We start from the raw sequence: 27,392 nt of genomic DNA, 5'->3' as shown, positions 1-27,392 counted from the left end.
ATTCAGAGGCGCCCTAAGGATCCCGAAACTAAAAATCCAGGTCTTCGCCAGGATCTTAACCCGGGACCCCTCGGTTCGGAAATCAAGCCAAGTGCATCCCCACTCAGCGACCGCGCCTCCAAATACATGAAAACATGGTGAAAACATGGTCAAAGCAAAGTGAAAACATGGTCAAAACCAGTAAAAAAAAAAACAAGTAACATTTAAAAAAAAAAGTTTTTTGATTATGACACTTTGTAAGAGCCATTACTTTACTTTAACTAATTAATGAATGATAGATCTTTTTAAATCCTGGTTTAAGCGCATGTATAAATGTATATAAAATTCTAATAATAGATCCTATAGACCCAGACTTAGAAAACGGTGCGCAAATTAAACATCAATTTATTTATTTCACTCTTTAACTATTCAATGCGGGAATACCCACTTACGCATTTGTGTTCAAGACATAGATTGACCTGAAGACAAAATTTCTTTTTAGAAGATATGATTTCGAAAAATTATAACGGTCAATCCCGAGTTTTCCCTGCGTGGCCAATTTGCTAGTTGAAAAAATCGGCTTTTGAAAAGTAAATTTTATTACTTGTTTAATGTATAAACCTACGCAGCTTAGTCAAACTTCTGTAGACAAACATCCAACCTTATGCTAAAATAAGATTCTTATGATTTTATTTCCTCCAAATTTAAACTTAATATGAATACTGGTGTTTAAGTCCTGATCTGGCGTGATAATGTGTATTCATACTTTAGAGTTTCATATTAACTGTAGATATTATGACTAATTTTAATTGCAAGGATAATGGATTTATTTTTCGTGTATTAAAACAAATCTTTATGGTGTTATTAATTTTTTTTTGTGTCATCTATAAATAGATTTGGAAAAAAAATGTGTCATAGTTTTAAAGGGGGAAAACGCTCTTGTTTATAAAATGGCCGCCTTTCTTTGATGTTTGGAACATTTTCATTGGCTGACACAGTACGGGTGGGGGGAATATAGCCTGTCTTGGGTGAAAAGGGTGGGGGATAAATCCTGGCCGCCATGATTCTTGCCCAGCCTTGGAGACTTCCTACCGATTTCGGAATGTCCGACATTTTTGTGTTCTCGAGTTCGATCCTTACACTTGAAGCAGATCTATGGGACTACCTGCATATCTATTGTCTTTAATGTATTGGGATGTTTGGTTCTTGAGCTGAAACTAGCCTTAAAACTGTGTTCGGATTCTCAAGGTGTGGACAATCTTAGTGTTTGTGTGACTCGGTTCTAAAAAAAAAAAAATTGGACTTTACTTATACATCTTGTTGTTCGTGCACAAAAAGGGCGATATAGTCGAGGCTTCATAAAATAAAATGAAATAGCTAGATCAATATAATACATACTCTTGTTGCATCTGTAGGCCTACCTTACATCCGAACTTTGTTATTCACCGTGACGTTTGTTTGAATGAAAACTGCTTCAAATGTAGTTATAGTTGATCTTTAAGGCTTGTTGAATACTATCTGTGCTATTAGATATTAGTAAGTTAACAAAGGTCAAATTCAGGGTTTTAAACAAAAATAGAAAACTGGAGCTACTTAGAATTTTAAAAAAGGCTAGTTTAATTAATTATGGTCCAATATCCTTAAAATTTATTAAAAAGGCTAGATTAGTAATAGCCGATCTTCTTAGAATTTATTAGAAGACGCTGGTATAAATAATAATGATCCGATATACTTATAACGGATTAAAGATTGCTAATATAACAAAGTCTAGATAGTCTTAAAATTTATTGAAAACTTTAATAGAATAATGGTTGGATTTTATAGTATTGCATATTTTTGCGGAATAACGGCTATCTCTTGCGATTTATTGAAAAAGGATTATTTATACTGTGACGTTGAAGTTGAATAAATTGATAAATAAATAAATGAATAAATTGATCGAATAGAAGCTTTACAAAACAAAACAATCTCAAGAAATTTTGTTTATAAAAAAATATCAACTAAATTTAAATTTAAAAATTTTTATTTTAATACCTTTCTTTTTTTTTTTTGGTTTCTGGACATATTACTAATTAATTGTATATAATTTGGTAATTATCTTATACTATATACAATATATTTGCATTGTACTCTGTGCAATACTCATATTCAAGGTAACTCAATTGTGGTCACAGAAATAGTTTGTGCATTATAGTCCATCAAGACATGCAACTAATGCAATGTGCTTCTTTTATTCGAACTGATGTCATGGAATCAACAGTAAGAACTAAAATATCAGTACCAAATACTTTAACAATAATTATTTTAAAAAGAAAAGACAAAGACAGAAATATTAATTATTTCTGAGTATGATATCCAAGTACAACAATTCTTCTTTTGCAATGGATATTTATTTTTAATGTTTTATTTCTAAAGAAAACACTTCAATGAAACTTAATAAAGGCAACACCTTTTATTATAATTTCAATAATATAAGGTAATGGGGGTACGTGTCTTCCAAATCAATATTTAAAATTAAAGTCATAATTAACATTTCTAATTCTCTTTTTTTATATTTTAAACAATAACCCAATAATAATAATAATAATAAGTCTTGTATTCGAGTCCGAAGATAAATGAGGAGTGCAGTATTTCCCGTGGCTACTCAGAATAACCCAATAAAAATATGTATTAAAGCCTAGCAAACTAATTTATGAATTATTTAATTTTTGTCATAAAGTTTGATAAAAATATATCCCAGAACAAAAGCTATATTAGTGTGTATACTTCTATCTCCAATATCTAGACTGCTCCATGAAATAATAATTAAAAACAGTTTTAAGCTAGGTAATCTCTAAAATCATAGGTGTTTATGCCGATGTAAGTATGTAATAGAATTACCGGTACTTGAAATGTCTCAATGCACACTGTAATTATTGCTTGCATTTTAAAAAAAAGTTGAACGGTACATAAATGAAACAACGCAATTCACTTCATTAAGATATTTAGTTGAATCTAGAATTTTGACATCTATTCTATATATATCTGATACAGATCAGATCTAAAACAGTAAACTCAACTTTCATCATTATATCTAATAGTGTGTTCTTAAGAATCTCCATGTCTCAGATTTCCGTGGGATACTGTGGCTATGTTTAGTTAATAGTTAAAGCTACTAAATTGTGAACTACTGCGCAACAAAGTGTGTGTGTGTGTGTCTAAGCATGTCCCCGGCGATGACGCATTGTTCTAAACATGACCGCTCGGACTCTATCGGTCATCTAATGGATAAAGATGCACTAAAGGCTGACTGCCTGTTGAAATTCGGTAAGTTGGACATTCATGCTTCTTTGTTCAAACTTTAAAAAATTCTTATATTTTTAAAACTTTTTGATTTTGCCCCAAATTGTAATACAGGGATCTATCTTTAAAAAAAAAAACAATAATAGTTAATTATTGGCAACCGCTTTAAAATCAATATAACACTTTAATAATTCATTAGTTTTAACTCTAAAAAAAACACTGCCAAATAATTTCATACACAATTCAATTTATCTACAAATAGAGTTATATAAAAAGTAATTAGAAAGCAATATTGTTACCTAAACTGAAGTATTCATTCTTTTATTACTATTGCTGACATTACATTATAGACTGTTAACATAAGGGACGGGGTACAATTTGAATATCTATCAATTTTGAGTGACTGAGTTACTCCATTTCAATATATTCGTTGTTGTTAGTTTGTAATCTTGTAGTTCAAATGCCAACTATTTAAAGTATGTACTTGAAAGAAGGGACGTTGGAATAATCTAGACCAGCCTTTGAGTCTAATAGCAAAACAATGGACATGTTAATTATTGCTCATGGACTCAATTATTGCGTGTGTATAGTTTTAATACATTATGTTACATCCTATCTACATTACCAAAGTGTGCCCTCAAGCTATGATTAAGTAAAGAGCACATTATTGTGTGGTTTCTAAGAAATGTAGAGGTAGTTTGATTATTTGATTTGTTTTAATTGTGTTTGTTTGGTTGGTTTTTTTTATAATAGACAACAAAAACTATATACATTAACAGATATTTTAATTCTGAACTATTGACATATTGAAACCAATGTTAGTAAACAAAATTCATCTTTAATAATTTCAGTATTCACTAATATTTAAACCTTTCTCAAAACACAAAAACTATATCTATATATAATCAAATTTCATCGGAATTTATTTGGCAGAAGCAATGGCATTTAATTTATAAAATCAATTTACAGGACAGTATAATAATTGTTAGTGTCAATTGTTATTGATTAGATACCCTAACCAATGGAAAGTAGCTCAATGGTACCAATGCTTGACAAAGACGTATCTGTATTCCCTTAATCAGCCATTTAACTCAGAAACATTTGGGCAGAAATATTAGTTTAGGTTACTAAAGGAATCTAACAACAAAAATAGAGCTTATTAGTAATATGCGAATCCGCTCTGGTCATGCCCCCCCCCCCTTCAGGCTCCGGTACCTCGAAAGGATTGAGATCCTGCTTTAAAAAAAAAGCCTTTAAAGTCTGTTGTCTAGCAAGTCATGAACCCAAAATAAATTCCGCACTTCCTTAGGAAACAAGATTATTACTTTCCTGTCCAAACCTAAATCAGGATGATAGGGGGGATAGTGGCGGCTAACACCACGACAGCTCGGAGCGGACACAACATGACCAGGCTCCAGCATATCCAGTCCTATTTCTGTTTTACAAAGTTATTACACATACACTGTATCATACACACAAACACATGTACTCATATTCATTTAAAAAAAAATCAAAATAACAGATATCATTACCATTGCTATGGTTTTAAATTTTTGGCAAACCCCTTGGTGCATCCAGTGTACAGAAGATCGCAGGTGTTGATAATTTATGCACTATGTTTTTTTTTTAAATGTCTACTGAAATTTTTTTCAGCTCTTTAATAAGATCAAATCTATAAGCTGTTTCGCTTGCAGCACAAAGTAACTGATATTAATTAGTAGCTTACAACAATCTTTCAAAACAGCGTCCTTGACATTGTTTCGATTGCTTCAAATGTCTCCCAAACTTCCTCTTTTTACAAAGCTTCCATCAACTCACTCTGTTTGTCTGTCTGTCTGGTATTTGCTTGTTATTTTCGTATGGTTATCTTTAGGTTTCCTTGCATCGCCTCCATATTTCTCTAGATCGCATTCACCTATGTGTATTTTATTTCTGAAAAAAATTTTTACCTTAAAAAATCTTCAAGTGCAAGAGATTTCCTTCTTGCGTCATAAATATAATTGACCTTGAAGTAGAGCCAACCTTTGGTTTACCGAGACACCCACCCACCTTGGTCTTACATTCAATGGACCTCATTCACCAATCGTAGACAAACAACATTTAGCCACGTGATAATAGTGATAAAACAACGGAAAAAAACTGTCACGTGATAGCCATTGTGCATTACGTAATTTGTATTGAAGAGATAGAGATTCACTAAGGGTATGATAAAATGAAATGTCCCTCTGAGAAAATAGTTTATTAAAATGGTTAGATCTAGATTCTATCATAAACTGTTTATTCTGTCTCCAGATCACTGAATAGAAATAAAATGGAAGTTTTAAATAATTCTAAGATAATAAATTTTATATGGGAGATTTTCATAAGTGGCGGAAACAAGTAAAAATAGCTAGCTCAAAGACTTATATATTATACTAGACTGGAAACCGGAAATAAATTCTTATCCGCGATTGATCGATTCACAGACCTATACATATCTAGATTTTTATGTACGTAAACTCTTTTTTTCAGGCTATAAGGGAAGTCGCCCCAATCATTTTTTTTTCTGTCTTAGGAAAGTAATGATCTTTAGTTTTCAAAGTTTAGAAATAATGCAAAATCATATCTCGAATTTTCTTTAGAATGGGCTATTAATCACAGAACTATATATTCAGGCTAATATATGAAACAAAGCCATTTCCTGTTAGTTTCCATTGAAATAATGAAATAATGTTTCAAAAATCCTAGATCGAAATAGTTCATGTCTGTTGCTTTTAACCATCTTATGTAGATTTAAATAGATTGATTACCTAGTCAAAACTCAAACTCAAACTAGATTATGTATCTAAAAATTGCAAAATAATAATTATAAGACGAGAGTACTATTATTATTAATATTCAATTACTAGATCTAGATCTAAAAATTAAATTAGGGGCCTATATGTTACATAGGTTAGGGTTGAAAAAAAACAACAACTTTACTTGTTATAACTACTTTACAAAACAACGCCTTGTTTCAACTTTTAATAAAAATTTTTACGACATTTTTTGTAGTGTTAAAAAATCTCCATGTCCAGTCTAGATATGGTCTATATAAGTCTATATAAGTCTATATAAGTCTATATAAGTCTATATAAGTCTATATAAGTCTATATAAGTCTATATAAGTCTATATACGTCTATATAAGTCTATATAAGTCTGTATAAGTCTATATAAGTCTATATACGTCTATATAAGTCTATGAGCTAGCTGGTTGGTGTATCCAGTTTACTGCTTCTTCTTCTTCTTCTTGTTCTTTCTCATTGTTATGTTGGAGCGTTCAGATGACTAGACTAATATACGAGATGAACTGTGCAGTGGTTTCCAAATCAGGGAGCTCTCCATAGAGTTTTCTTTCTATCGAGTGTACAAATTAGTTGACTTGTTGATAAGTGATATTTTTTTAAATGATATTTTTTATTTGCTCTGCTGAATCCAATTTTCTAATTTTTCTTCCGTTTGTAGATCAAAAGTAATTTCAATGTTCAAAATAATTTCAATGTTCAAAATAATTTTAATGTTCAAAATAACTTCAATGTAGAGGAGGTATTAGACTTTCGCTCTTGGCTTCAAATTGATTTAAAAGCCAACGGGAAAAATAGAAGTGTCAAGAAGGGGAGATTTGATACGAAGATCAACTGATATACATTCAGATTTGATACGAAGATCAACTGATACACATTCAGATTTGATACGAAGATCAACTGACACACATTCAGATTTGATACGAAGATCATATGACACACATTCAGATTTGATACGAAGATCAAGTGATACACATTCAGATATTGTTTAAATGATAACTCGTTTAGTTGGCATCTGACAATTGTTTACCTGATCTTGAATAACCCCCATAGAACCAATGTTTTACGGAAAAGTAAATAAATATGTATACTTATATTAGTTAACTAGTGCGAGGTACTAAAGTAACCACTATAGTATAAGGTGATGAACCAAAAGGAAATTCACTGCCGATGACAGACGGCGATAACAGAACCTAAATTGACCGCCGCCTGATAACGGTTATGTCTGCACTGGGTGTGGCAAAATATGTAGGTCTTAGCTAGGACCGCCTAGAAGAAAAGCGTTATTATTATTATAAAGGGATTCTAATGTATGATACATTAGCACTATTAAGATAATTAGTGTTAAATTATTGCCTTTTTTTTTTCTTTTCTCTATTTCTTTTCTAAAAAAAATAATTTTAAAGATCATACTGAATAATTTCAATACATTAAAAAATCATACAAAAACAATGTCGTATGTGGAATGGGGGGGGGGGGACTAAAAGACTTTACAATAGGCTGGCACTTGACTCATTTAAGGTCGAAAAAAAATGCATACGAATCATATTATGACTCGTGAACAATTTATTGTTCAATTTGGAACTGTTCACAGTTTGAAGTGTTTGTCAAAATGGAAAATATTTTCCTGGGCATGTGGCCATACTGACCACAGCGTAATCCTGATGGTTACTCTGAGGGCATCTTCAGTCTACTTGACAGTATCTCTTATCTGTGTGCTCAGGTCAGTGCGCTCCAGATAATCGCCTGACTCTAATCCCAGATATAATTATTGGCTTTGGACAACAAACAGAAAGCAGGCATTTTACTTTCATGCCGGAAATCGACATTTGTTTACGCTGAGCGAGATAATAGTGGACTGGAAATGGAAATGTTAATTCAGTTATCTTTTCTTTGGAGAACATGACAGAAAGGTTTGGTGTGTCTCAAACATTTGGAGCGCACATTCGTTCTAAAATATGTTTTGATACATAGGGTTTCCCATTTTTCAATGGCGCTTCAAACAAGAAAACGCATTTTAAAAATTCTTTTAACTCTTTCTCTCCGTAATTATTTACCACATTCTGATGGAATCAACGTTGGTATCGTCAGTTACAAGAGAAAGAGTTAAAAAAACAAAGCTTTATAATAAGCGTACTTAAAACGAAAACTTTGGATTAGTCATGTAATAAAATTTGTAATAGATCTAGACTAACAATAAAATAGTATTTATAACAATTTTAAAAAAAAGGGAGGGGGAGAGTACCTGAATTCGAACTTTGGCTTCTCAAGCCAACACGTTAACCACTCTGCTAGTGGAGAGCTTATGAACATGCAGGATTGTATAGTTATCTATTGTTTCTATAGTCTCTTCCTATATTTCATGTTGTGTTCACTAAGACTCTTACGATGGTGTATATAGGGGACAAATTCAGCTTATACCAACACTTCAGTCAAGTACAAATTCTTCCCCTTGTTTGAGATACCAAACAAAAAATTAATTACCAGTAATCAATTAACTATTTTTAGCGGCCCCCGAAAGGGGAAAAGAAGCTATTAGTTTTTGTGTGAACTGTCTGTCCGTCAGTCCGTCCCGTTTAGATCTCGTAAACTAGAAAAGATACTGAAAATCCGACATCATAATATTTTAGACCATTCAAAGTTCTGATGCTACGGCTAAATTTTTCTCTTCTGAAATCGAAAAATTTCTAAAATAGACTATACAAGCAGTTTTTTGCATAAAAATAAACTTTTTTTTTACAACTAATCACTATTAATAATAACAAACACGGCAGGCTATTTAATAAGGGGAATGACAATTTACCATATTTTTTAGATTTTTTGAAGAAAATTTTTTTATTGCATTTGTATTGCTAAGTTATGTAAGTTCTGTCATACTAACTACTACATTTACAAAAATTATATTTAATTTTTTTTTAAAAAGAAAAAAACTATTTAGTATGCATATAAGTGGAACATTATTTAAAAAAGCAATTAATATGTAGTTTTTGCATATTATCGCGTGAACTGCAATACTATGCAATCTGCTACGAAAAACATTACTAAATGATTTTTTTCCTTGATGCTTTGAATATGAGTATGACCCTTTACAAAACAATTACATTAACCCTTATAACATCAGTTAGGCCAGGTTCACATCGAACTTCACATTCACTTTCACCTATCCCTTGGTCTGCTGGACCGTTGGGGCCCCCGGGCACCACACATGATCTGTCAACATTTCTCTCTTCTTCTCTGTCATTAGCCTTTGATAGAATCTCATTTTGATATTCTTTCTGAAAATATTGAAACCTTCCTTTTTACCTGCCTGTGTGATTCACTTCTGGGGCCGATTTTGAGTTTGCGTTTCCACACAAACTATCTTTGTAACCTTGTTTTTTTGTTTTTTTTTTATTATTGATTCTAGTGTTGTCAGGTAAAAGAAATAATTGTGCAAATTTTCAGCTTGATCTGAGATTGGGTGATGAAGAAATAACGTGTACAAACTTTTGAGAAGACAAAAAGACGGACAGACAGACAGACAGAGTGAATTACCGTATGCTTTGGTAATTAATTTTTTAACAAGAGCAGTCTATTAATTTTTTGTTATAAAAAATGGCTATGCATATATTTGCATATATTATTCAGACTTGGTGGTTATAAACAAAAATAACACCATAAACCACTTAGACAAACATAATGTCCTTACTCCATACCAACATAGCTTTAGGAAATATAGATCATGTGAAACACAACTAATAGGACTAATTGATGATTTTTCAAAAGGTTTAGATAATAGTGATCAAATAGATACTATCTTATTATATTTTTTACAAGGCTTTTGACAAAGTTCACCAACATAGTCGGCTTAAAAAAATTAAAATATGTTGGCATTGATGGTCCATTGCATCAGTGGATTGAAGATTTCCTGATAGGGAGAGAATAAACTGTAGTAATTAAATGGCTCTAAATCAACACCGATAACATTAAACTCAGGTGTACTTCAATGAAAAATCTTAGGTCCACTACTATTTTTAATTAACATAAATGATTTACCAAATAGCATTAGTTCAAAAACAAAAGTCAGATTGTTTTCTAACGATTGCATAATATATACAACAATAAAATCAACACAATATACATAAATTTTACAAAGAGAATTAGATGAATTACAGAAATGGGAATCGAATTGGAATATGTTTTTCCACCCAGAAAGATATAGTTATTAAGAGTAAAAAAACACACAAAAAAACAACTAAAACAAATATATTCCATTTATCTTATTCATGGTAAACCAGTAACACAGACTAAAAACGCAAAATACTTTGGTGTTATAATAAATGAAAAACTGTCATGACATCGCAATATTGATGGAACTATAAAAAAATCAAACAAAGTATTAGGTTTTATTAAAAGAAATTTCTATAATTCAAATAAGAACATACAAATAAAATGTTATTAACCTTAGTGTTAGGCAATAATAAAATATGTATCCCCAGTTTGAGACCCCTCAACTCAAGAAAACACTAAAAACAGGAACAGATACAAAATAGAGCAGTGAGATTCATAAGAAACGAATATTCACATTTGACTAGAGTAACTTTTTAGTAAAATCATTAAATTAAAAGGTTAAAGGTTATTTCATATTGGATATCTAGAATGTTATAATATAATATTATTATGTTATAATATTATAATGTTTGGTAATGAATCAGTTTAAAAGATGTAAAGAAGCATAACCAACATAAAGATGGCAATATGCAACTACTTTATTAATACTATAGATACATTTTGACGTTATAATAAAGTAGTGGTAGATTTAAACCATATGACTGAAAAAAAAAAAAGAAAACAATGTTACAAAGACAGTTTGTGTGGCAACACAAACTCAAAATCGGCCCCAGAAGTGGTCCATCCAGGCAGGTATAGAATATCAGAATGAAATTCTATCAAAGGCAAATGACAGAGAAGAATGGAGAAAAAAGGTTGACAGATCTTGAGTGGTGCCCCAACGGTCCAGCAGACCAAAGGATAGGTGAAAGTGAAGGTGAAGTTAGATGTGAACCTGGCCTAAGTGATTTCATATAATCATTACATTATTGATCTAATTGTCTTGTATAGGGTCAATCTAAAAAAAAAATATATAAAAATTATTATCAGTATGCAGTTTGTAGTACATACGATAATGTGATAAACTACTTATTTATTGTTGTTTTAAATTTTGTTCCTCTTAAATGTAGGCAAATATTAAATAGATTATTTTCTCTTTGAAAAAAAGTAACCATTTTTTTGTGTGTTAAGTAGATAGTATGACAGAACTTAAATAATTTAGCAATACATTTATACAAAAAATATTTTTTTTTACAAAAACATCTAAAACCGTTTGCATAAATGTGTTTGAAATATGGTACATAGCTGTCTCCCTTACTAAACAGTCTCCTGTGTTTCTTACTATTAATAGTGAATAGTTGTAAAAAAATGGTGTATTTTTAGGAAAAAAAACTGCTTGCATAGTTGATTTTAAACATTAAATTTTTCACTTTCAGAAAAGAAAAAAGTAGCCGTTGCATCAGAACTTTGAAAGGTCTAAAATATCACGATGTCGGATTTTCAATATCTTTTCTAGTTTACGAGATCTAAACGGGACGGACGGACGGACAGGCATTTCACAGAAATCTAATAGCTTCTTTTCCCCTTTCGGGGGCCGCTAAAAGTATATAATTGAAATGAATACATTTCGTATTTACTTTATTTTAAAAAGATAAATGTATTAACGTTACAAAATCCATATCAAATATATATTATACAGTATAATGTCATAGTATTCAAACTCAACACCTACATAGATTTAGCCAAGGAGTGTTACATAATAAAAAAAAATGATTTAAAAGCTAAATCACAGGCCAGACTTCTCTACAGCAATCAAGAGTACATAGTAACTTATTACTTATCAAGTTAAAATTCCATATCTTCTTTCTCATTACACCGATGGCCCATTTAGGGAGATGCCAGACAGTAATTAGAAATGGCTCCAAATCGACAATAATAACTGTACAATCTCTAATGTTTTTAATGTACAGAAATAACCAACCTAATAACATTAGTGCGGGCGGGAACAAAAGAAAGCTAGACTCTTAGCAGACGATTGCATGAAATTAAGAAGAAAAACAACATGAGAATCAGACGTTTTCAAAAAGAGAATCAGTGGAGAAACAAAATTAAAATCACATGAAATCACATTATTGAATGTATTTCCACCTAGTGAGATTAACAAATTTCAGAGCTAGAAAAATCAATTTCTAGCCTTCTTGAGTTGCGAGGTGGCTATGGTTCATCTCATAGAAATTAGATAAATCCAGAGCATCAGCTATATAGCATAACTACTTATTTTATTCAGCAAATTGTAAACCAATTTAACTGACTAAACCTCACAATATAACCATTTGTTAAAATCATAGACTATATGTGGTTAATGTAAATAAATAAAATACACAAAATGTACACAGGAGACCAATAACATATTGTTTTAATTAAGCATGCAGTAGGGTTTATTGAAGCAATGTTAATAATCAAACAAAAACATCTAACTACATTGCTATTTAACATTAGAAAGACCAATATTAGAAATAAGTAGAACCTAAAGAAACTAATACCGACATAGATTTATGACGCTGATTACAAATGACAAACTTGTTACATACATCTAGATGGACTTCATTAAATTGTTGGTTTTTTCAGGACACATTATGTCGCATTTGAGCATCATTCCATAATTAATGAACTCGCGATAAGGAAATGTCTTACACCGTAACACAGAACCCAAATGTCGTACACCGTAACACAGAACTCAAATGTCTTACACCGTAACACAGAACCCAAATGTCTCATAGCTTGCGGCGTCTTTTATTTTCTTCTGTTTGGCAAAAATGTGCTGCTTCTTTAAACTTTGACATTCTCTTTCTATCTCTCTTCGTCTAGAAATAAAAGTACACAATGTGCCTGAAGAGTTCCAGTAGGGATATTATTTAATGTCACTTATACAAAATAACAAGTAACAAAAATACCCTTTTTAAAAAAAACTTTCTCTTTTAGGCAGATAACCAACCTGTATAAAAGCGATAGCTTTGCTCTTAATAACTAATGAATAATAGATTATATTTTATTTTATCTATGTTTAGTATTACGATATGTATTTACTTGTTGTGATACATAAATTAATGTTATGAATAAAACAATACATCAAAATTTTCTTTATAATGTGGTAGACAAGTAATTCTAGTATTAAAACAATGCTTATAAAAATTGAATTTCTCTTATAGTGCTTGCTACTGAAGCTATGTGCATTTAATGGCATCGCTACAAAGTTCCATAGGTTGTGTAACATCAGCCCACAGGAGGACATTAGAAGACCACAATTTAATATTGAGATCAAATTAAAAATTCTTGTTTAGAAGATTGGTGCCTGAGAGCCCCATGATTGATACCAACGTGAACATCCTCCACTGCAGATGTCACAAAAATTCGAATTTATGTCCAAACGTCAACAACTTCTCCTAATGTTGCAGCTCACGTGACCTAGCTCGGCTTACTTTTGTGATTCAAAAACTGATGTCTTCTTTCAAAGCCTTCAATTCACTCACGTGTCATTCACGTGGGACAGTAGGGATAAATACGCTGTTTAATCTACCGTGAAGCTGACTCCTAGTTATAATATTTGAAATGATCCCATTGTTGTTTTTGTTTGTTTGTGATTTGTTCTTTGAAGACCAGGCTACATTTTCAGAGGAGCAAGACTGTGTTTTTTACTTTTGTCTTCTGTGTTAGGACGAATGTAAAAGCTATTAATACTGGATACAAATTGCTTAAAAAAACAGTTAGAAAATTGTGCTGAATGCAAATCATTTTTTTTTTTGTTATCAGTCGTCAATTCCACAATGTTCCATAGCACAAACCTCAGCCACTTTTCGACGACGACTCTTCCAATGATTCAAAGTAATTTAGAAATGCAAAGACGACTTTGAAACCATCGACTTTCGACTGAGTACGATTTACAACGAGCTTAACACAAGGGCATCAACAACTTTTATCTCCTGTGAAGTTGGCGTAAAACATTCAGTTAGGACATTGTTTTGTGTTGTCCTGAGCCGGTTAGGACAATTTCAACAGGCTCCTTAACCAGTAACAACCAATACACATTGAGAATACCTGAAGATCCATCATGTGACTCTTAATCCTAGCAAGTTACATGGTTGACCCATGACATTACCGTTATGACAAATCTTCAAAAATTTAAAAATAGTGTTTTTTTTTAAGTTATTTTTGTTGTTGTGGTAATTTCGTTCCACTGGCTGATAAAATCCCAAATTTCAATAGACAGACATTACCGGTACAATAGTCAAAGTACTTTAAATCTTTAAAAATCTCTTCTTCTCTTTTTTTTTCCGCGTGTGATTGGCGATGTATGTTTTCATTTAAATACTGTTCAATTCAGCCTTGTCTTCCCGTCTGAGAATTAAAGAAGAATACAGCATTTAACGTGATTACGTAGACCCAGTTGTGACCTACATATTTGGCCACAATAAAAGCAAACAAAAATCATTGTCGGCCAGGGTTTCATTTGTGAAAGTCATACGCCTACGCCACGTGACTTGTTTAGTTTACACGTTCAGTATGTGTTTTGTTGTTTTAAACTTCCTGGCCATTAGTAATTCTAAAGTGTTTGTTTGCGTTAGTCTCTAGGCACAACCAAAATGTATTTTTTTTTCTTTTTTATTCTTTTGTTTCCAATATTCTTCCGTTTCTCCACATTGTAATAGGTTTGAGTTTTTTATCATTGCGTCTGTAACATAAACATAGACCTAGACTGGTTGAACGAATCGCTTTTTGTTTGATCTTTGTATTATTTATTTTTATACTTACTTACTAAGACTTAGGTCCTCCCGCACCGTTCGGCGCCATGGGCGGCTAGCTGCCTCCACAACAATCTGTCACTGGCTATGTAAAAGCTGGGCCAGTTAACCGCATTGGTTCAGGGTTCTTACGTAAGTAACTACGATGGTGCGCGATGGTATGTTTGAGTTCGATGTTCAGTCAAAAGTAGACTTTAGATCTTCAGTATAAAAAATCTGAATACGACAACTTTTCCCAAACGCCCTAGGTGTTCCATTCGTCATTCAAGAAGAAAGATGTATATATACATCATTACCTGAGGACCGGCACCTATTTTATTTTTAATTTTTTACGAAAAAACAACAACACATTTTTTTATTTTTTTATTTTTTTTTTTTGTTGTCGTGGTAATTTTGTTCCACTGGCTGATAAAATAACTATATCAATAAAATTGAGATGCTACAGAAATATCCTAGGAATCACATTCGAGAATCGCATCAAAAAGAGATTAGAGATAGTGTTATTACAGAGATTGGACCCCACGATGACCTGCTAACTATAGTAAAAAAACGCATGCTAAAACTCTATGGTCATATAACAAGGTCTTCAGGACTCGCAAAAACCTTTCTTCAAGGAACAGTACCAGGAAAAAGACGAGGCAGACAGAGAAAGCAATAGGAAGACAACATAAAAAATGGACGGGGCTGCCATTGAAAGAGGTTCTATCCAAGGCAAAAGTCAGAAAGGAATGTAGAAAGACGTTCGACAAATCTTGTGTGGTGCCCCAAGGGATGGGTGAAGGTGTGGTAAATATATATATAAATATATATATGTCTGTGATATTTATAAACTCCGATGTAATTGCGGTTTTAAATTCTTAATACTATTAGTGATTGGTGTAGATTGACCGTGGATCTACAAATGTTTTATATATCAACAACAAGTGCATCTGTATCAAAGTGGTAGATGTTGGCTTGGTATTGTGGTTGAGGTACAAGGCCAAGTCTTACTGTAATACTTCTAAAAACAATGTCACAAGACTTCCAAAGTTTTGATTCCTTTCTTTTCTGTGTCAGAGTCCAATGAGAAACTGAACAAGACGATACTAAGTGAGGAAGACGAAGAAGATGACGACCAGGAGAACGGAGACGACGCCGATGTCCATGGGCCGCAACAACTGAAGCAGCAGCAACAGCAGCCACAGGGCGCTAAGAAAACCGTGGCGCAGATCATGCGTGACAAGAAGAAACAGACTCATATGACTCTGCAATGGTAAGTAGACCTGGCATTGTTTTAGTACTGTATCACTGAGTGTAAGTTAGTCAGCAGTTTCAGGTGAGTAATATTAGCTATTGAGGAAGAGAAAGTTTCCCTTTCAGGGCAGATAATGTAAAGGTGTCATATGGCCAGCACAACGACCAACCGCATTTACTTTTCTCCAACTAATGCCAGGTAACCATTAGAGCTTGGTGATCCCGAAATTAAAAAATCCCACTCTTCACCACAATTCGAACCCGAACCCCCGGGTTCGAATGCATTTTTCCACTCAGCCACCGCGCCTCCTGGATAAGTTAGGAGTACAACTGTCACTATTAGAAGTCTGTTGTGACATAGATTAGGTGACACTAGTGATTAAACTGAAGTTCCTATGGGTGACCTTTTTTTTTACAGACTTCTTACTTAGACACCGTTTCGGCCTATAGAGCGGCACGCTCTCTCCACAAAAATCAGTCATAGGCGACTACGAAATCTCTTTCCAGCTGCTGCCCAAGTTTTTTTGGAACTCCATCATACGTTCCAAGTGCCAGGTTTAGTTTCTTTACATTGAAGGGCTTGTCATGTATCTGGAATCGAACTTCCGGTCGGGCTTTGGACGCCCTCACAGCATATAAAATTATCTTCCACTTATCAACAACCTCTTTAAAGAGACTACATCTCATCAGGTGTACAAAATAGTACAAATGTTTTGGTACAGATACATTTCGCCATAATGAATACATGTATTCAGAAGTCACTGAACAACATTTGTTTCACAGTGAGGCCGCCATATTACTTCTGCTCGATGCTCTTCTATGTGCTTTGTTTAAAAAAAAGATAAGTTTCCCTAAGAAGGGCCGGATAACGGAGTACTATGTGTCTGCCCGTGGCCTCATCTTTGAAGGTAGCCTCCGTATTTACATTTTTTGTTTTCAAAATATGCTTATTAAATTTAATAAAATGAGGAAATAATATGAAATTCATAAATACAAATATACATGCTAGAGAGGAGGATCTTAGCAATGGAATTGAGATGCTACAGAAGGATCCTAGCAATGGAATTGAGATGCTACAGAAGGATCCTAGCAATGGAATTGAGATGCTAGAGAAGAGGATCCTAGCAATGGAATTGAGATGCTACATAAGGATCCTAACAATGGAAGTGAGATGCTACAGAAGGATCCTAGGTATCACATTTAAAGACCGCATCACAAACCAAAAGATTAGAGACAGGGTTGCTGCAGTGATAGGACCCCATAATGACCTGCTATCGTAATAAAAAAAACGCAAGCTAAAAATCTATGGCCATATTACAAGGTCTTTTGGGCTTGCAAAGACCTTCCTTCAGGGAAAATTACCTGAAAAAAGAAGAAGAGGCAGACAAAGAAAGCGACAACATAAAAGAATGGACGGGCCTGCCATTGAAAGAGGTTCTAAATAAGGCAAAAGACAGAAAGGAATGAAGAAAGACGGTCGACAAATCTTGGTACCTTGCATGGTAGTCCAACAGACTAAGGGATAGGTAAAGGTAAACATGCTTTTAGATTTATTAATATTATTAAGCGCATTTTTATTGAGCCTTGAGGAGGGTTTCCTGGCGGGGGGTGGGGTGGGGGGATTGGGCGGGTAAGGGCTAAGGGCATCCACTAAAATCCTGCCCAGGGTTTCCCTCAGCTAAAATTTGGCATCGTCCGTAACATTGGCCCCCATTTCTCTGTGATCCGTACGTTAAACTCTTTTTACAGTATGGCAAAAAAATTTTCAATGGCACTTGTCAACTTTGATGGCCAGGTATTCGTGTATCTGTCAAGACAGACGTGTTGAAATGCTTCGCGTAAGATGTGTAGCCACAACGTGTTGTGTATTAGAAGTAGTTGCGTTACAAATGTGGCCTTGTAGTAGAAAAATTCCAGTTGTGTTTCCAACCGTTGGATGGTCTTTTATGATAGAAAGTATTGACCTAGATTTAGTACGTGACCAAAATGAGGTTGATAAATAGTATCGCTTTATTTACAAAGTAGTATCTACTAGAGAATCAACCAACATAGAATGAACGAGTTTCCACAGTTGATGAAGTCCAATAGCTGCTTATAAGTATTTATTGCAACTTAGTACCTGATTTGGAGTAGCAGTTGAAGCCCAATGATGGATTGTTAACTTCAGACCAGTATCTGCTGAGGATTAGTAATAGCAGACCAGTAAGTGCTGTGGACTAGTAATTGCAGATTATATAGGCGGACAGAGAGATATAGTGGCAGTAAAATTCCCCTTTCAGACCATGTGATCTATAGGGCAGATGATGTGAAGGTCCTCTGTTTCTGTTGCCCACGGTTTACGAGGATGTCATGTGGCCAGCACAACGACAGAAAAATGTAGAGGTGCAGATCTTAGAAAGAAAGTTAAGATCGATGTGTCACATCCTAAGTGTACTAGATCGTGACCTCCGTGACCGAAGGCGCCGACTAGATGAAGCCGAGAGGACAAGTAAGAGCGGGGAAGCTATTAAAAAAATAGCAAGAGACCATGGAGTGTGACGTGATGTTACCGAGGCCCTATGTTCCATCAGGAGCACAAAGGACAGATGATGATGATGATGACCTTCTAGATGTTTTCTACACTTACCTACTGTAAAGACAGGTGCCCCCCCCCCCCAATTTAACCCATTGGCTCGTGTAGAAACATTTTTGTCGCAATCGGTGAAAGTCCCCCAAACATTGAACAAAGAGGGCGGTCAGTCCGACTTCAGTGGAGACCAGAGGCTGTTTGGGTGATTATATCGGCCCGGGCATTTCTATACAATCCGGCCCACAAATTGTTATCATATGATGGACATCCAATTCTAGGTCTACCTTCAAAATCATTCTGTTGAGTTTGATAATGTATCGATAACTGAACGCATGCATAAAATGAATTTTTAAGTAATATAGACTTTATGCTGATTTTTAATCACTAAGCATGTAGGCACCAAAAGAATAGAGCCAACTAGTAGCACAGTAGCACTGTAGCACAGTCTAAGGATGTATATCATTTCGGAAAATGTGTTAGATTAAATTAGTATTACACTGTATAGAGTCTGTCAAATATTTTTTTAACACGACGCTCAGAGGGCCCATTTTACAAGAGAATATTATAAAACCTTTTACAATTAAATACGTTCTATAGTGACACTCATGAGGCCCTTTGGGTGTCCCTACCGGCCCATTTGGGGACCGGTCCACCGGGCTTTTGTCCAAACGCCCATATAGCCAGTCCGCCCCTGGTGGAGACAGAGGATTGAAGAGTACAAACAAAGCGGACAGTCCGAGTTCAGTGGAGATAGAGAGTATGCTGATGATAATATAGAGATGGAGCGAGAGAAAATAGAAGAGCGTTATCATGATGAAAGAAGGAAGAGATGAAAGAATGAAAGAAGAAAGAGAGAGCCAGTGTACGCGAGGGGAGGGGAGAGGACCCGTCTCGTCTATTTCCCGATAAGTCGTAACGTCAGGTTTTAAAAAAAAAAAAGGTTGACATTCCGGAGTCGTCAAGGTAAGATGGACCTGAGACATTAAAAAAAGTTTGTGTTTTTTTTTTTTGTTTAGATCTAGTAGCCAGGCTGAATGAAGGGGAAAGGGGGGTGGGACTGTTCGGGATGCTAGAACAGTAGAGACTTTTTTTTTCTAAACTTGTGTGAAAACAAACTAACTGGATTTGTGACGGGGGCACGTTGTTTCTGATGTGACATGTGAAAAACTCAATCACTGTAGGATGACACGACGTGCCTTTTAAAAAAACGCAGTAAAGATGTCTTTTTGTTTCGTTTTGGTAAATAGTTTGAGGCTACCACATCAACAAACATTCAAGATTGTCTAGGTCTTTTTGTTTCGCTTTGGTAAATAGTTTGAGGCTACCACATCAACAAACATTCAAGATTGTCTAGGTCTTTTTGTTTCGTTTTGGTAATTAGTTTGAGGCTACCACATCAACAAACATTCAAGATTGTCTAGGTCTTTTTGTTTCGCTTTGGTAAATAGTTTGAGGCTACCACATCAACAAACATTCAAGATTGTCTAGGTCTTTTTGTTTCGCTTTGGTAAATAGTTTGAGGCTACCACATCAACAAACATTCAAGATTGTCTATGTCTTTTTGTTTCGTTTTGGTAATTAGTTTGAGGCTACCACATCAACAAACATTCAAGATTGTCTAGGTCTTTTTGTTTCGTTTTGGTAATTAGTTTGAGGCTACCACATCAACAAACATTCAAGATTGTCTAGGTCTTTTTGTTTCGTTTTGGTAAATAGTTTGAGGTTACCACATCAACAAACATTCAAGATTGTCTAGGTCTTTTTGTTTCGTTTTGGTAAATAGTTTGAGGTTACCACATCTTTAAACAATCAAGATTGTCTAGGTCTTTTTGTTTCGTTTTGGTTATTAGCTTAAGATTACTACATCTACAAACAGTGCATTTCTCCTTAGTATTTTCCTAAGTCAAGTTTAAAATGGGGGGGGGGGGGGAGCCATGACTTTATTTAAAAATTAAAGTAGAGTACCCCTTTCAGATCTTACGATTTATAGGGCAGATGATCTTAAAGTCATCCCTTTTTTTTTTTTTGGCCTGCCTAGTAGGGTGTCTTGTGGCCAGCACAACGACAAACCGCTTTTACTTTACCCAACTAATATCAGGTACCCATCAGAGTTGATTGAACTCAGGGGCGCCCTAAAAATCCCGAAATTCAAAATCCCAGTCTTCACCAAGATTCAAACCCATAACCCAAGATTCATAAGCCAAGCGCTTAACCAGTCAGCCACCTCGCCCTAATGCCTTTATTTTAGAATTATTTTAATTTATTTTGTGTTATTATTTAATTTCTTACTATTTCACACACACACACACACAAACAAATCAAAGCTTTATTTTGTTACATTTCCTCTTATTAGCTTGCAAACTCTTCATTGCTTCAAAAAAAAACTGGACACTGGGCCGACTCTAACGATTTTCCTAGAAATTTGAATTTATGTGTATGTTTCTGAAAAAAAAAGTAACTACTTAATTAGTCGCACAGTGAAGGCTCTGGTTTAGTCGCAATAATTGTTCCTAACAGGGTTGTGGCCGCCTGCGTGCAAATTTTTAAAATGCCACCCACCCCCCTTTTTTTATCTAAAAAAAAAATTCAGCTGGACACTGTTCCTAGAAAGGCATTGGATTAAAATCCATTTTTAAAGGCCATTCTATTTTTTCCCTTTTATATTCGCACAGTTGTTGTACCCCTCAAGTACAACTATGAAAAATGAACCATGCTCTAGGAACAATTTCGGACATACGTGCCAACAGAGATCTGACATCTTGTATTTTGTTTTTTTTTTTTGTGATAGACTTAAAAAAGTTATCTCGTTTAGGTTACTAGCTTATGCTCCTGTATTTGCGACGATGAATTTATAATTGATGAGCTGCGGCGGGTATATTACAATAAGCAGCGGAAATGATCATGATCTATATACCATTTCTCGATAACTTTGTTCAACAGTGTTATATGGTCTGGACTCTGATATGTTAACTTGTTTGTTATTTAAAATAAAGCATAATCCGATAAAAAAGCTCGATATACAAAAGCCATTGACAGTGGAACTTTTTCAAAGTTCTGTACACTTTCAAGATAATCATCACGATTGTATTTTGGAGAGATGTGCTTTGTATCCACAATCATCTGACATACACGGATTCAAAGTTGCCTATACATTTATCCAACAAATGAATCAACTGAGCGCTGAATATTTTTCTTGAGTTTAAAGAAAGTAAATAATCCTAAGTAGGCCTACAAGTCACTTAAACAATGACTTGTAAAAAAACAGAGTAAGGCAGTGTTTCTCACATTCCCAGGTGGCGACTCCCTAGATAACATTTTCGTTTAAGTCCACAATAGAAGTTAGAGCCCAGAGGAGCGATGTAGGCCTCGACAGTGAGGCCCTTGAGTTTTTAAAGAATGTAATAAAAAAGAAAAGAAACTTAGTCATAATTTTGTAGGTTTTATTTTTCATTTACATTAATTGAACACTGTGTGTATAGAATCCAAAGTTAGGCCATGAAAGTTCACTAAAACGTTGTTGTTGTTTTGTTGTTGTTTTTTTTTCTTCGGAAATTGTGTTGCCTACATAATTTTTTTAAGTGTTGTAAAAAGTTATTCCTGGAGAAAGAATTGTAGTTGCGGCAGGTTTCCGCTCAAGTCGGAAACGGGTCTGAACATTTTTTTGCCGCCCCCCCCCCTCCTCCTTGTTGTTGGTCGGTTGTTGGCTTGTAACTCCAAACAACTAGTACAACTGGCTAATCTATGAAATAAAGCCATTTCCTGTTAGTTTCCATAGAGATAATGTTTCGAAAATCCTAAAAAAAAAAAGTCTGTTGATTTTCATCTTTTTTTTTTGTTTGTACATTTAAATAGACTGATAACCTAGATCTTTCTAGATTATATATCTAAAAATTACAAAATAATAATTATGAGACGAGAGTACTCTTATTTTCGATGTTCAATTACTAGCTCAAGATCCATACAATAAATTATAAAGGTTAGGGTTTAAAAAAAAATACTTCTTATAACTACTTTACAAAACAACGCCTTGTTTCAGTTTTTTTGTTTTGAAGTTTTTCACAACTTTTTATGTTGGTTCAAAGATTTCCATGTCCAGTCTAGATATAATGTATGTCATGGTTCAGAGATTTCCATGTCCAGTCTAGATATAATGTATGTCATGGTTCAGAGATGTCCATGTCCAGTCTAGATATAATGTATGTCATGGTTCAGAGATGTCCATGTCCAGTCTAGATATAATGTATGTCATTGGTTCAGAGATGTCCATGTCCAGTCTAGATATAATGTATGTCATTGGTTCAGAGATGTCCATGTCCAGTCTAGATATAATGTATGTCATTGGTTCAGAGATGTCCATGTCCAGTCTAGATATAATGTATGTCATGGTTCAGAGATGTCCATGTCCAGTCTAGATATAATGTATGTCATTGGTTCAGAGATGTCCATGTCCAGTCTAGATATAATGTATGTCATTGGTTCAGAGATGTCCATGTCCAGTCTAGATATAATGTATGTCATTGGTTCAGAGATGTCCATGTCCAGTCTAGATATAATGTATGTCATTGGTTCAGAGATGTCCATGTCCAGTCTAGATATAATGCTTTTGTATCGTGAAATTTTTATTTTTATATCATTCTCGGAGCGCTATGATCCAATCTCTATTGTGGACCAGTGTCGGCTGTGTGGGGGGAATCTGAGAGAAGGTTTTCCATGCTGCCTGTAGTCGCTCAGCAAATACAACTCTGCTCGAGTAGGGATTCAAGCTGTAGTCGCCTGGATAGGTAACTAAGTGGTATTGGTCACCCAGCCACACATCCCAGAGATGTGTCGGGGTCACCAGAAAAAAAAACGCCATCTGTTATGCTCCAATCAAGACAGACAAGCGAATCCGAGCGGCTGCTCTGCTTTTGAGACGCTCTTTAAAGAACAGAATACCGCTTTAGTAAACCTTTAAAACGTTTATTTACAGGGGAAAATGTTCGTTGGGTTTTCCACGCAAAGCGCCTCTATTTTCATTCCTTCTGGCGTCTCTAAACATGGCTTATTTCCTCTTTAATTATATCTACTCTTTTGGTCCCGAGATTACTACATGAGATCTCTCAAATGTCGTTTCTACTCTTTTGGTCCCGAAATTACTACATGAGATCTCTCAAATGTCGTTTCTACTCTTTTGGTCCCGAAATTACTTCACGAGGATCTCTCTAATGTCTTATATCTACTCTTTTGGTGCCGAGATTACTACACGAAGATCTATCTAATGACTTGTATCTACTCTTTTGGTCCCGAGATTACTACACGAAGATCTATCTAATGTCTTGTATCTACTCTTTTGGTCCCGAGATTACTACACGAAGATCTATCAAATGTCTTGTATCTACTCTTTTGGTCCCGAGATTACTACACGAGGATCTCGCAAATGTGTATCTTAACAACGTACGAGTTAGTATGACTAAGAAGCTATTTTTAAAGTAAGGATAAATTGCACATGCGGTGTTTAAAAAGAGAGTGGTTGATGGTGAAAGGCGAGAGAGGTGCGTGGATGTCGACTACAGGTAGATATAAATGAGCTCTGAGATAATTGAAACCTCTTGCGATTTATTTTGTATTTTCAATATCACTGCTCTGAGACTGAAAGTCTTTAATTGGAGATTTTCATACTTTGAGGCAGATCCATTAATAGCAAACTTTTGGGGTATCCGGTGCACAGAATACGGAAGTATTTATGAACGAAGAATAACAATCAGTCGCATAATACTTGGTGTGAATTTTTTTCAGTAATGAAGAATAAAATTGTGTAACTTTTTCGCTTGTAACACAAAGTAATATTTTCTATTTGAATGACAACAAAATTGTTTTGTATGGCGTTCTCATTTGATTTCGGAATCTCTGTTTACCTCTCCTCTTATCGTGTTCTCTGGAGTTTCTTGAGATTCCATTACATAGACACCACATTTCTTCAAACCGTTTTCTTACAATACCTTATTTCAAGTCACTCCTTCATGGAACTTCGGTGGACGCGATTCTCGAATACTGCTCTAACTATTCTTCTATAAATTTAACAGTTGATGTATGCGTGACCTCCGTGAAGGTGCCGATGTATGTCGCTGAAAAAAATAAATAAATGTAAATGTGGAAATAGACTAAATCTAGGTCAATATTTTTACGTATATCTAATATAGATTCTAGTTCTAGAAGTAGATCTAAACTATATCTTAAGAGTTCTAAGTCAGAACATTAGATCTAGTGTTGCATTTTTTAAAAATCTAACATTCACAAGTTATTAACTCTTTCTATCCCAACGTTGATACGGAGAGAAAGAGTTCAAAGAAAAATAATGGCTCTATAAGTTGTTTAAAGGAGATTGTTGTTTTTTTGTGTTTTTTTTGTCTCTAACTGAATGTTGTCGCTAAAAGAATGTCAGCTGGGTCTTACAACCACAATTGTAAAGAAAGAGCAGATTTTTGTAGGATTTAACTTTTTGTGTGAAACACCCAAGCAGTTGTTCGTGAATAAATATTGAGTTTGTTGTTTTTTTGTAGTTTTGCTGTTTTTGCTGGTGGTGTTGGTGTTTTTTGTTCTTGTAAAGAAAAATTTCATGTTTTCACTGAGTGTGTCAAAGTAATCAAAAACGCTTACAGGGTAGATAGGATTTGATGCCTGGTGCTCTGTCACAAGACGCACATCAATACCTCAAACAAAATTTGGAACCTACATGTAATGCTAGAATTTAGGTCTGATCTAAAACCCTTTAAGTGACGAGCGACATATTGTGTCATCGTCATCTTTGCATGGTCCTGCATGTTCTTTCAGGTCTTTGTGTGGTTTTTGTATGGTCTTTGTATGATCTTTGCATTGTCTTTGCAGTCTTTGCGTGTTTTTTTACATGGTCTTTGCATTGTCTTTGCAGTCTTTGCATTGTCTTTACATGATCTTTGCATTGTCTTTGCAGTCTTTGCGTGTTTTTTTACATGGTCTTTGCATGGTCTTTGCAGTCTTTGCATGATCTTTGCATTGTCTTTGTAGTCTTTGCGTGGTTTTTACATGGTCTTTCATGGTCTTTGCAGTCTTTGCATGATCTTTGCATTGTCTTTGTAGTCTTTGCGTGTTTTTTTACATGGTCTTTGCATGGTCTTTGCAGTCTTTGCATGATCTTTGCATTGTCTTTGTAGTCTTTGCGTGGTTTTTACATGGTCTTTGCATGGTCTTTGCAGTCTTTGCATGATCTTTGCATTGTCTTTGCAGTCTTTGCGTCTTTTTTTACATGGTCTTTGCATGGTCTTTGCAGTCTTTGCATTGTCTTTGCAGTCTTTGCGTGTTACATGGTCTTTGCAGTCTTTGCATGGTCTTTGCAGTCTTTGCGTGTTTTTTTACATGGTCTTTGCATGGTCTTTGCAGTCTTTGCATGATCTTTGCATTGTCTTTGTAGTCTTTGCGTGGTTTTTACATGGTCTTTGCATGGTCTTTGCAGTCTTTGCATGATCTTTGCATTGTCTTTGCAGTCTTTGCGTCTTTTTTTACATGGTCTTTGCATGGTCTTTGCAGTCTTTGCATTGTCTTTGCAGTCTTTGCGTGTTACATGGTCTTTGCAGTCTTTGCATGGTCTTTGCAGTCTTTGCATGATCTTTGCAGTCTTTGCATGGTCTTTGCAGTCTTTGCATGATCTTTGCAAGGTCGTAGTTTTCTCTGAGTCGCCTAAAGTATGCGGTTATTGTTTTTAGATGTAGAGCTACACCGCCACGCAATATGAACAACTTTTTTTTCAATCGTAGCAAATACAGAGGTGTAGCGCTTTAACTAAATCTACTTCATTAATACTGTGTCTTGTGGCTATATGGATGAATAACTGTTGAGTTCATCATGTCATAGGTTTATAGTCTGGCAAACAAAGAAGAGCTCTTAAATACTGTGCTCAATTATGCTAAGTAGGTAACAGTGCTTTCATTTAATTACTTTTGTATACAAGCATCTCCTTCTACTGGAAGACTAAGCCCTCACAATCATTGTGTCCAGGGCCGGCCCTAACAAAACGCGGGGTCCTATGCGAAATGGATTGCGCGGGGCCCAGTCTGGGTATGGATAAGAATAATTTGTGAAAATTAGAAAATATATTCGTCTTCGCATTAAAAGTAGATTTACTTTACGAGCCTTGTGTGTAGCTTAGTCATACAGGAAAATTCTGTTTCCTACACATATATCACGCTCAATAGCAAGAATTACCTAAATCGTTCAATCTATTTTGGTAATTTTTTTTTTCTCATAGTAATTCTTGATTTGTTTGAGGCGCGAGAAGCTTCTTTTACCAGATGCCGCAATTCAGGGTATTGTTTAAATTTTTAAAAAATAATTCCGAGTTCAACAAAGTAGATAAGGAAAGCAGTGTATCTTTCTTAGTAAACAGATAAGCTAAAATTTACACTGGGGTGTTGGCGGTATTTGGTAGAAAATGACAATTGTGCCTATTTTTCAGGAGATTTATTTGCACTTCAGGAGATTTTAATACTTTCAGGAGATTTTAATACTTTCAGGAGATTTCTAGGAGCTCATGGAAAATCCCGAGGCCGCGAGAAATCTGTTATAAGTTATAAAATGGTTTAATTTAATAATTTACAACTAGGATT

General features: G+C 34.5%; 1 protein-coding gene across 1 annotated transcript in view; it reads left to right on the top strand.

Annotated features, from left to right (window-relative positions):
• Window positions 1–1,046: 1,046 nt before the first annotated feature.
• LOC106072329 (DNA-binding protein RFX6-like) overlaps window positions 1,047–27,392 on the top strand; it is a 58,598-nt gene continuing 32,252 nt past the window's right edge. Inside the window, exons 1-3 of the mRNA XM_056045292.1 lie at window positions 1,047–1,227; window positions 3,013–3,285; window positions 16,029–16,224. Of these exons, the coding sequence (XP_055901267.1) occupies window positions 3,183–3,285; window positions 16,029–16,224 (299 nt within the window). The 5' untranslated portion in view covers window positions 1,047–1,227; window positions 3,013–3,182. The remainder of the gene's footprint in view (window positions 1,228–3,012; window positions 3,286–16,028; window positions 16,225–27,392) is intronic.

This window comes from Biomphalaria glabrata, chromosome 10 (genome assembly GCF_947242115.1).
Source record: "Biomphalaria glabrata chromosome 10, xgBioGlab47.1, whole genome shotgun sequence".
In the NCBI taxonomy this organism is placed as follows: Eukaryota; Metazoa; Mollusca; class Gastropoda; family Planorbidae; genus Biomphalaria; species Biomphalaria glabrata.
Note: the sequence above shows the minus strand (reverse complement) of the source record. Positions and strands in the feature narration are given on the sequence as shown.